At 40.9% G+C, this 12,100-nt stretch overlaps 1 protein-coding gene across 1 annotated transcript in view; it reads right to left on the bottom strand.

The window, feature by feature from the left end:
• Positions 1-12,100, bottom strand: part of PCDH11X (protocadherin 11 X-linked) — a 394,670-nt gene that overhangs the window by 371,130 nt on the left and 11,440 nt on the right. Inside the window, exon 3 of the mRNA XM_058814008.1 lies at positions 6,110-6,693. Within this exon, the coding sequence (XP_058669991.1) occupies positions 6,110-6,649 (540 nt within the window). The 5' untranslated portion in view covers positions 6,650-6,693. The remainder of the gene's footprint in view (positions 1-6,109; positions 6,694-12,100) is intronic.

The raw sequence follows: 12,100 nt of genomic DNA, 5'->3' as shown, positions 1-12,100 counted from the left end.
TGACTCACCAGCACCAGTCAGGGGCAGGGTTTGATCTCCTCGCTGACACCAAGGCACAGCTGCAGCCATGCAAATCAGTTTTCCCTCTTAACGCTCAGAGGCGGTGACTTTTTCAAAATAGCGTGCACAGATGACCACTTGTCTGTCCACATCTCTCTAGACAAGTTACCACTGAGCAGTGTTATTATTCCAGCGCAAAATCTGCTCTAAATCATATACTTTGGTATTTTGGATTGAAAGAAAAATGAGCAAATGGGGAGGGGGATTTGGAAGAAGGTGGATTTTCAGCTACAGCATAAAATAACAAAAACAGGCTTATTTTGCAAAGGTGATGTAAAAGCTTCAGATGATAATTAAGAACATCTCAGGGGAAAAGCATCCACGTGAAAAAACTGAGGATGTGTTAACTTTAACCAAACCACTGAACTTCTATCAGCAATCAAAAAGGGAAAGATGTTTTGGGTCTGACCTATTCCCCCACAGTGGATTTAGGACAAAAGAACTTGGCACCACTCAAAAGTACTTGTCACTGTCAAAAGGCAGCCTGTCTGTCCTAAAAAAAAGCCTCTCTTTTAAAGGGCAACTAAAAATTACCTCAGAAAGACAACATGTCCAGCTCTCCCTATTTATTAAATTACCAGCACTAGAGAGTGACCTCAGAGCTCAACTCCAAAGCAAAAAAACTCCCTAAACCTATTTTTGAGTTCCCTAAATGCATAAACTTCTCTTTGTATGCTGGCACACAAAATGAGAAAGCCGAAACAGTGCTGACCATCAAACATCTGCAGTTTGTTCCTCCTGGGACCAGCCTGGGCTGCAAATGGTGCCGAGGAGCCCAGGGAGGCACAGGCTGGGAAGGGACCCTGGAGATGGCCTGGTCCAGCCCCTCTGCCAAAGCAGCTGCACAGCATCACACCCAGGTGGGGTTTGACTTTTTCCAAGGGATATTAAAGTAAAAAAAAAAAAAATCCCCTCTCCAAGCAGAAATTCAAAATTTCAGTCTAAGCTACATGAGAGCGAGAAGGAAAAGAAACCCACAATAATTAAAAATAAAAAACAACCCTCAAATGGTTTTTCAAGACACATCTTATTTTTACCTTGTGTGTAAGCACTGTCAGATCCAGGATCTGGCTTTATATAATTTCTCAGTTTTAGGCACCTAAGTGCTATTGTTACCTGCACCATCAATATGAGTGTAATTTTATTTTGGTGGCAATTAGTCTTGGCATATCACTGAACAACTAATGTTTCTTGAATGAGAAGAGAAAAAAAGATCTTGTTCTTGTCTATCAGGAAATCAAAAAATCTGAATCATGTATTTTCTTGAGTATATATCAGTAAAACAAACTCTTGAATGGCCATCACCCCATCAGCCTTATTTCCCTTACACAATTGTTAGAAAAGGTTGGCAATAAAAAAAAAAATCAGAAAGTGCAAGAATATTTTGTTCTTAGAGGGTTGCAACAAGTTCACAAATAATTTTTGATTTGTAAGAAAAATTAAGTTGCAATTCCTTATTTGTGTTAGTGTTTAGCTACAATATTCAGTAAGACCCAGCAATATTAATAAATACCTGTTTACAAGCAGACGGAAAGCTCTGCGTTGGCAGATGTTTCACAGTCTGCAGATGTTGGCCATAAGCACCTCAGGCTTGCTGTGTCCCACTGAAGGGGTCAATAAAGCCCTGCCCTGTCCTGCCCTGCTGCTGAACCCCACAGAGAATCACCCACGTCAGTTTTAATGGATTAATCCCAATGGGACGAGAATGGGACATGGTTTGAGACACCCTCAAAGGGAGTGTTGCCCGATTGATAAATGACACAAAACTCGGATAAGTTTTGTGGGTGCTTTATTAAGGGCCCGGGGAACTGGGGGACTCACGTCCCAAAGTCCGAGCCCCCAAATTCGCGTCTGGGTGCTTCCCTCTTATACATGCGATTCACAACAAAGTTTCCAAGAAACAGTTCCCTGTTCCCCTTGCCTAGTCTCTAAAAAAAACAGTCCTCCGTTCCCCTTGCCTGGTACAGACCCCTTGTGATACATTCCTTGGTTCACAAACAAGGTCATCAATCCTCTGCTTATCTTATTCTAAGAGCATTGTATGCTGCCTCTAGACAGGTTAGCATTCTTGCACTAGTTTAATTATTTATTAAATCTCTAAGACTACCTGCTAGGTAACACACAAAACTCAACACACTTTTCAACGGCTACAAAACTACTTTTTAACAAACCAGTTCACACACAACTCACTATAATTAAATATTTTGCTAAATTTCATTTCTTTTCCAACAGGAGGGTGGCTGCTTTGGCTGCCTCTGCGTGGAATGAGAGCACAGAAAGGACAGGCGTGAAAGGACCAAGCAGTTCCTCTTTGGGACACTGAGGTTGATCAGGGGCTAAAAAAAAATAAATCAAAGTCTGTGTCACTGTGCAGTGACTTTGCAGGGACATTAGGCATTCTGTCTTGTTTCTCTCTGCACTGAAGCCCACAGGTGCAGCACTAAAAACAAACCGACCATTTCAGACCAACAAACAGCATTAAAAACAGCAAAGGTTGTTGGCCACATCCACTGTTACACTTTCGATTTTCACATTTGTATCCCTGCTTACCACAGGATTATCAACAAAGATTTCATTACTATGGCTTTCTGATACACATTTAACTACAAATCCAGTCTCAGTCTATAATTCTAAGTATTGTCCCAGATTTATTTCTACATAAAACACATCTTCCACTCTTGATCTTGACAGTGATATGAGTTACTTGATCCAGGACTGCTGCGAGGCTCAGAAATAACCAGCTGCAAACATGAAATATGATGCTTGAAGTGTGATGAAGGACTGTGATTTCCATCTTCCATGGGTCATGGAATTGACAAACTGTATCAGAAAAAGGGGATATCTCCTATTGAGAGGCATCACAAGGATGATCTAGAGCAGCCAGATGAAACTCTCCCATCAGAGGCAAGGCTGGCGTGGTGTGAGCCTGAGCAGGAATGTATTCTGTCAGACTACAGAGCTATGAACTGACAGCTACAACGAGGTGATCACATTATCCTAGAAGGGATGCACCAGCTGCTTCTGATAGGTAAATACAGCAAAGGTAAGAGAAATGGAGCAGCAACACCAATCTAATTTCCCCCAAACTGCAGAGGATTAAAGGAAGAAAATATTAGCACTCAGGATCAGCTCACAGAAGAAAATGCTCAGTTCCTGCTGCAACTTCTAGTGTATACCTAGCTGACAAGAAATACTAAGCAATCAATTAATAAAAATATTATTTAAAACATGCCCTTGTGCGAGCCCTTTTCTATTCAAAACCTGTTCTGAACCAGCTTGCCTTTTCAGCATTTAAGAGCACAAAGAAATGCTTCACACTACAATCTCTGCAGTCAAAGCAGAGGCCTGTGACACCCATAAATATGAAGTGTATTAATCAGGTAGCACTAAACACCAGCTTGCCTTGAGATGTGGGTGTGCAGAGCAGCGCAACCACAGCAGCAGGCAGGAATTCATGGCACCGTGGGGCACAATGCACATTTCTGTCACTCTGTAAACAATGGCACTGCCCTGAATGGGGAACAAAGCCCTGGGGCTGGGCTGCCCCTGGCATCAAGCACAACATCAGGGTTTGTGGCTTCATCCCCAATCAGAAATCACTCTTTATTAAGGTTCCAATGCAAAATTTGCTCCTGCATCCTACTGTTTTCACAAACTACTTCTATTTATGAACGCCCAGCTCTTTTTTTCCTATCATTTCCCATTTATACTTAAAGTAGTTATCTCAGCTGAGACAAAAATGGTTGGGTTTCCACTGGGCCATTTATTTCTTGTCTTAGCTGCACCTCCCAGCTCCCACCATCAGTTTTACACCACCCTCTTCCCCGATCCAGCTATTTCTCATTCTAGATGAATTTTCTTCTATTGTTAAACAATCTCTAAGTTCTCCCTCCTCCCCTGGTTCACAGCAAACACTGTTTATCATGTGAAACCTTAATGTCACTCCCTCTATGGTCACCTTGGGGCATCTCAGCAGAGAAACACAATCTTTTATAATGCCATGCACAGCAGCTTTGGGAACAGCAAGAAGCTCTGCGTGACTGTCTCCTCTTTTCTATTAACAGTAAAACTGCTGCCTTTTAAGAGTTCATGTGTTTCAAACAGGGCTGAGAAAATCAGAGCCACAGACAGTTCTGAGGATGAGGTGCCATGAATCTGTTACACATACAGAAGTTATTTTCTATTCAGATACACCTTGATAAAATGCAGGCAGGCAAAAAAAATGAGTGTTAATCAGTGTGGTAATTAAAGCTCTGGCTTGTTTTAAATAAATCAAATCCTGCTTTACAAAGCTTCCACTGAATCCAAAACACAAGGATATATTTCTTTACAAAGTTTTGTTTTCTACTGTTTTAAGGAGAGGAAGAACATTAAAAAAAAAGCAAGAAAAAAAAAGCAAAGACGTCATTTAAAGACTTTATCATTTCTTATCTAGTTTGCAAAATAAACCAAATGCAAAAATTATATTCAACCCTTTCCACACCGCACGAGAGGGGCAGTAAGGTAAGTGCAACCAAGTGATGAAATATTGTAACACATTAATGTTACCTTCCCAAGGATGAAAATGTGTTAAATACCCATAAACAGGTCAGCTCAGTTCCTATCAGAAGTTCCCTCTTTTTCATAATTTCTTGTGGACAAAGTCTCTATTTACCTCTTTTTGGGCAAGATAGGCCTGGCTTCATACAGGCAACGAGAAAATCTTGGCTAAATTTGTTTCAAAAGCCAACGACAACCAGAAATCTTTCTCTTCATTCCACATTTTGTCCATTTTTGATTCCTTTCTGTCCAAAATACAGAGCAATACAACCTTTCACTCTGTTGCTGCACCTACACTAAAGCATCAGATTTTCTGCTTCTATGAATGGATTTCTATATTTTAAGTACCTTGGCTGTGCTGAGAGCAGACAGACAGGTGTGGGATCTTTTTTTTAATTTATTTAATTTTTGGATAGCTGGCCAGAAATGCCCGGTGGGATGCACTTTCCTGAAAGGGATTTTTATGTCTTTGTCACTCCTTAGCACCCACACTGCCACAATTACTTCAGGTTCCAAGCAATTTAAAAGAGCTAAAAAAAGGCAGAGCTTTATTTTTATTAAATTGCTAGTAAGTACTGCTATCAGTGAATATCAGCTATGCAGTCAGTCAAGCAATATATTGGATAATGTAATCTATGTTCTTCTGGCACTGACGAGGGTCAGATTGGCTGCTGAGCAGTCAAACCACAAAATAATTCCCTGTTCCAAAGCAAAGGAAGTGAGGGCAATTTCAGCTTCCCCCAACATTTCGGGGTCAGTTTCTTTCCTGTTCTTAAGTTTGTTTCAGTAAACTCAAACCAAAGTGATGATTTATTTAGCAATCACATACTCGTGTTTATATAAACATCACATGTTTATGTTGTTCTTCTGTCCCCCAGTCCCCTGTTAGTTGCTAGAAAGAATAGAAGAAGCAAGAACGTGGAATATCTGCTCTTACAAGGCCACTGGCACTGCCCTTCTTGCACTCTGCACATTTGGAGCTGCTCCTGCCCTGACAGACAGACTCCTTCCCTCTGGAACAGCTCATCCATGCACAGGTGAGCATCACATCAGCTCTGGGCCAAGTTCCGCTGCTCAAGTCCACCAGTTGTGCAAGAGAGGCACAAATAAAGAATGTCTCCATAAAAATGGGAGGCATAAAGCCAGCACAAAAACCTTCTGCACTTGGCACTGCCACGGCAGCGGCAATGAGGACATGTTTTCAATAGTCCGGGAAAACTGTCAGCCAAAGCGTACAAACACTGTGAGTGCTGCTGCAGAGCTCGTGGATGCTTCCTCACACTGTTACACATGCACATAAACAGCTTCCCACAGAGTGAGGCTGAGATGCACCAGAACAAACTCAGGATTCACACTCTGACACGGACCTGCACCGTAGCACAACTGCAGCTCGCAGCTTTGGGCTCCCGTCACTGCGTGCAGCTCACAGCTCTGGGGTTCTGACGGGTTGGCAACACTGGTGGGAGGACAGAAACACACACAGCAACAGAGAAGGATGAAGCAAACCCACCTTGAGCAGCTCATAGTGCTGGATCCCGTTCACGCCGATGTCCGGGTCGATGGCAGACGGGACGGAGTAGCGGGAATTGATGGCCGTGTTCTCCGGGATGGAGATGTTAATGACTGTCGAGGGGAAAAGGGGGGCGTTGTCATTTATATCCTCGATCAGGAACCTGATCTTGACCAGCCTGAACACCTCATCTGGCAGCACGGCCACCTCCACCTCGTAGAAGCAGCGGTTCTCGCTGAGGATGCCGGCGCACAGCTTCTCGCGGTCGATGCGGTTGGCGGCCGTGAAGATCTCGCCCGTGTTCTCCTCCACCCTCACCAGGGGCACGTCCCCGGTCTTGTACACCAGCTTGAACTGCAGGGGGGAGGACAGGGGCACGTCAGGGTCCAGCGTTAGATTGAGATCCTTGAGCAGGTTGCCAATGAGGACATTCTCGGGCAGCTCTTCCCGCACGGTGTAATTCTTCTCCTGCGCGCCAGATTGGAACACGATGCAGGCCAACAGGACTGCCAGGAGGTAGGTTCCAGACAGCAAGTCCATCTCCAGAATGGCTAATGAGGGCCCGTGGAGAACGCCAGGAGGAGCTGGGAAAAGGGAAAGGAAAAAACTTTAAGTCACAGAATACTGTTGCCCTAGGACAAGAAATAAAATGATGCGGACACTGGACTTTCTAAGGTAAAAAAAGAGTTCTGACTCTAAAATTTATAGATTTCTAAGGTAAATCCTTTAAAAGTCACAGAACATTGTTGCTCTAGGACACAAAATAAAACAATGCAGACACTGGACTTTCTAAGGTAAAAAAGAGTTGTGACTCTAACATTTATAGATTTCTAAAAGCGACAGTGGATTGGAGGATGACAGTGCCACCTCTCCAACGAGACTGGACAAACCAAAAGTTGATCAATGTTCTCTTTTTCTATAAAAGAACGCAAAACAATAAGTTATTTACATAAAGTGTGTGAGAAAGTTTGTAACAAGAATGTAAACATCAGAAGGCTTAGAAAAACTTGAAAAAACAGGACAAGAGAATATTGTGTTCCTAAAGATATAAGAGCTAAAGGTGCTCCTTTCCTGCTCCAACAATGTGAACCTTTCAAAAGCCTCATTAGTAAAGTCACATTTGACTCCATCCTTCCTAAATATGTACAAAATTTCTCGCAAAACTTTTCACTTGAAACCCTTAACTAAATACTGAGGTAAGAATTTTAGGGCTGGATAATATGACATGAAGAAATAATTACAGGAATCCCCTATTTCCAGCATGAGATTTTCTTTTGCTCCTTAGGAAAATGTCTTCCTTTGATCTCTCTACCACATTGTCCTCATTTTTTTTAGCATTTCCTAAGAAAAAAGTAGGCAAGAAGTTTGCAAGCAACCATCTGCTGAGAACCAGATCTTTTTATACCTCTTGCTTAGATATGGGAATAGAAGAACACTTGTCTTAATTCTCCCCCCAAGTTTTGCACTGACAAAATTATGTAATGTTTGTTAACAACGACAACAAAGAAATCTGGATATTTTTAATTCAGGAACTTAAACTGGCAAGAAAATGTTATTATCTAAATGGAGTCTGGTGAACTTCAGCCAACAATGTGTGGAAATCCGTCTAGGGAATTGCAAAAAAAATTTTGTATAATTTTAAATTTGGTGATGCCTGTTCATAGTACTCTGAAATACCAATACCTTTAAAGGAAGGTACAAAATTGTTGGGAAAATCTGTACTTCCCAAGCTGGTTTCTGAATAACAATATAATCTTGCCTTGAGGTTAACAACCTCGAGAAAGATGGAAATGGAACAAGAAGACTTACAGGTGCACACAGATATCTGTGTAGCAGCACTCAGCCTTCAGCCAAGAATTTTTAAGAGATAAATCACTCTCTTGAACTCCATGTATAAAATATTTGCCTAATCTTTACATAATTCTGCCATTCCAGAATTTAGGATCTGCTAGGATAGCATTTCTCTGAGGTAAATGCTCAAGAGCTCCATGTAAAGTGATTTTTCTCGTAAACGAAATCTTAGGTTAGCATCTGCTCCAAATACACCTGTGCCAACACATCTACATTCTTTTTACTGTGCAGGTAAAGTGTAATTCTGTTCCCTGTCTCCTCTCATTTCATTCTCCCTGCCATAGCACAGATTGATTTACTTCTGCAGATCAAGTTGCAGTGGCTGAAGAAATTCCTGGTGCCAGTAATTGCCTCCACCTGTTAGCAGAGCCACTTGCAGGGGAATTTAGAATAAGCTCTGATTTTGCAGTGAAACAGGTTAGGAACAATAAATATTGCTATTCCGTTTAGTACGGGGTTGGAAGGCAGTGACAGATACAGAACATCCCAACTCCACCTGCAAGGTGCATCCCCACATCCCCACATCACCATTAACTGGACAGCATTTTCTGGCTTCAGGATTATACAAAAGCAGAAAATATCATTTTTGTGATTAGACATGAAATAAAAATGCTGCAAGTCCCCACTGAGGGAAAATGGCTTTGCTCCACGAATAAATGAATGAAGCTGGAGGGGGTGGCTGACCAGGGGATGGCATTTCAGGAATCCCCTGATTTATCACTGGAATTCGGGGGTTCATAACACCCAAAGCAGCACCAGGCAGGTGCCCAGAGAGAAGCAATGGACCAACAGCTTTTTATAAACCATTAAAACTTCACATTCTAAATATACAAATAAGGAAGTCTCCAGCAGCTCCTGATCATCATTATGGAAACACCATGGCAGCAGTGAGAGCCCAGTGAATGACTTGGTGAAAGTCTACAAGTGGATTAGGTTGGCTGCTATAATTTGATTTATTAACTGATTATTATTTTATTTAACTTATTATATACTATAAATTCATAATGTATTATATATATTTTATAATACATTGCATAATATATATTAGGAATATATATTATGGCTATATAATAAACAATAAAAATATATTTATAACACATTATTTGATTTATTAACTGCATATCTTTTAATGCAGCTCCAGCAATTGTCATCCCACAGAAGAAATTGCCCACGTACATTTGACCTGCAGAGAGAGCCTTGTTTCAGGAAAGCACATCTTTGCATCCATTATCACTAAAATAAAGATATTTACATTGTTTTCTATGGAAAACACAAAAATGTATGGGTTACTGTAAAAAGTTGATATTTAAATGCTGCTCTAAAAAAAAATTCAGAATAGTTGCATGTTTTGTGCATACTAGAAGAAACTATTTTGCCACTTCTTCCTCTCTATTACAAATTAAAATGAAAAATAACACAACAGAGTTATAAAACCCTTCAAATGCTGATGTTTCTAGAATAATATTTTAAATTTACATTTCTGAGGGGAGGAAATGAAAAAAACCCAACACCAACCATAAATATAAACCAAATTCTAGCCCCTATCCCAAATTCTTCTATGGCAATACTAATGCAAGTATTACTTATAAATGATAATGATATTAAAATGTTGTATAAACAGGTATATAAATCTTCCAAATAAACACATTAAGGATTTTTTTTCAAAGCAAGATGAGAATGTAAATGCAACAACCTAAAGAGTTCATCAACAATATTCCTGAATCAATTCCCAAAATTGAGATCATGCCAGGAGATACTTTATATTCAAACTAAATTATAAGCCTTTAACCCCAGTTTTATCTGCAGTGGAGTTTCCAGGGATTATAAAATGACAACAGCGGGACTCAAAAAGTTTTGTGAGGAAAACTGCAGGGTGGAACTTGGCATTACATTCTTATGCAAACTTTTACTCACTTTAAACCAAGTTTGGGCCACTCTATTGAAATTCTTCTTGAGTCATAGTAAAGAAAATACTTCAAAGCACGAAAAAACAGCACAGAGCACTTAAAAGCCATGTTAGATAAATGGCAACATGAATTTTGTGGTGACTTCTGCTGTCACAGATTTTCCTGAGTGACTAAAGGGTACAGGCATGTAATAGACAGTGTTAGTTTAGCAGGAAAAAATAACCAAGAATGGTTTACAGTGCTTCAACTTCTTACAATGCACTATTGTTTTTTTCTTTAAAAATAATTCTAGTAACAGTTTTGAACAGAATTTTGTGGTGACTTCTGCTGTCACAGATTTTTCTGAGTGACTACAGGGTACGGACATGTAATAGACAGTGTTAGTTTGGCAGGAAAAAAAACCAAAACTAGCAATGGTTTTACAATGCTTGAACTTCTGTACAATACACTAGTTTTTCATTTTTTTTTTTTTTTTAATTTTCAAAATAATTCAAGCAACAGTTTTGAAGCTCTATTCCAGAGCGGTAGGCCTACAAGGAGAAAAACCCCCAACGTGACACAAGTTTGCTGCTTGGATATAGAACAGAATATCTTCAGTTGAGAGGAGAGTGCTGTTCTTCCAGAGTCCTATTTATAAAGCCAGAGCTGTGCGCTGCCTGTCACTGGTGCCACAGCTCTGATGGGGATTCTATGGCAACAGCAACGCTCAGAACAGAGCAGGAGCCACTCGCCAGGCATTTCTGGAGCCACAGAGCTCCAGCCTGGAACAAACACCAAGAGCAGAAGGCTGAGCAGAGCAGCCCCAGCCTAAAGGGCCTTTCACGGGTTCCAGCACTCACTCACGCTTTTATGGAGGTTACAAAAAAAATATATACATATATATAAATTAAGAAGAAATCAAATTGTTTAACAGAAGGTAACATGGAGCTTGCCAAGCCATTTTCCCAGCTTTCAAGAGAAGGCATTGCTGTCTGTGCTGCTGACTTCCCAGCTAGGGAGGCAAATGGCCCAGATGGACAAGATGGAGGGGAGGAGGGGAAAAAGAAGTTTAAACTTGCTTTTCTTCATCTGGCTGTCCGTGCACTCAAATATACCTGCTTTTTGTCCAATACACCAAATATTAATGGTGTCACTTAAATATTAGCACTGTTCATTATCCTCTTCATTTAGCAGCTGTCAAATCACACCTTGAAAAGTGGAGAGAATATAAAAGCTGTAACCACATAATGGAGCAGGATGTGAGGGCAGAATCTAAATCTGTTCTTTATACACAAGGCTCCATCTGGTCCCACCTGAGCCTTTACCTTGTTACAGAACTTGTTATTTCTTCCTTAAGAGGATCTCAGAAAAGTTGTAAAGGGAGTAGAAGAGTTCAGGTGTTCACATTGGAAACACAACACCATTTCTTGTTGCTTGGATCCAGATTTGAATTAGACTAGAACAAACACTCTGTGGTGATGTTTTGTAACTGCCACATCAAGCTCAAAGAAAAAGGTCTCCTATTTTTAAAAATTAGGAATATTGAAGTCCAAACCTACATCAACAGCCAATTATTAAAATCATAGTAGAGAAGAAATCCTAAAAATACCACTCCCATTCTCATCTTTATACTCCTGAACCTATTTTAATTACTTGGGACAAATTTAGCCAGCACACCACACTTTTTCAATATCATATCATTTTCATTTGCTGCTAATCCACCGTGGGCTCCTTAAACAGGAGCATTTAAATCCCTGTATTGAAATGGTGTTTCTCAGAGCAAGAGATGCCCACGCCACAGCTCCAGCTGCCACCCAGCCCCACCATTACTGGGTTACCTCCCTGAATCGCAGCTGTTTCAACTCTTCCACTCCACTGGGGCTCCCTGCCATGAGCCCCTGCCAACTGGGCAGCCCTGCCCAGCTCTGGATCCCTGCACCACGCTGATGGGGATTTCAGCTTCACCCCAAAGTGGGAACTTGTTGATGCTTTTTTTTTTTATTTAGTGTTTGGGGCAGTTTTGGCTGCCATAATCCCATAACATCAATTTTTAGGTGCACACAACGAGGTCTCCCCTTTGCCACCGTAGCCCAGGGAATGTTTAAGGAACTGGCTGGGTTTTGTGGGACTGTTTTTTAAACAGGTGCAGAATTTACAGGTATTTTACATGTTTTGATGACGATAACACCACAAAGCTGGTGTCTGACAGAAATCCCCCTTAATTTTTTTAAGGCACAAATGCCACCAACCAGGC

The sequence above is a fragment of the Ammospiza caudacuta genome, chromosome 14 (genome assembly GCF_027887145.1).
Source record: "Ammospiza caudacuta isolate bAmmCau1 chromosome 14, bAmmCau1.pri, whole genome shotgun sequence".
In the NCBI taxonomy this organism is placed as follows: Eukaryota; Metazoa; Chordata; class Aves; order Passeriformes; family Passerellidae; genus Ammospiza; species Ammospiza caudacuta.
This window is presented reverse-complemented; position numbering and strand designations above follow the sequence as displayed.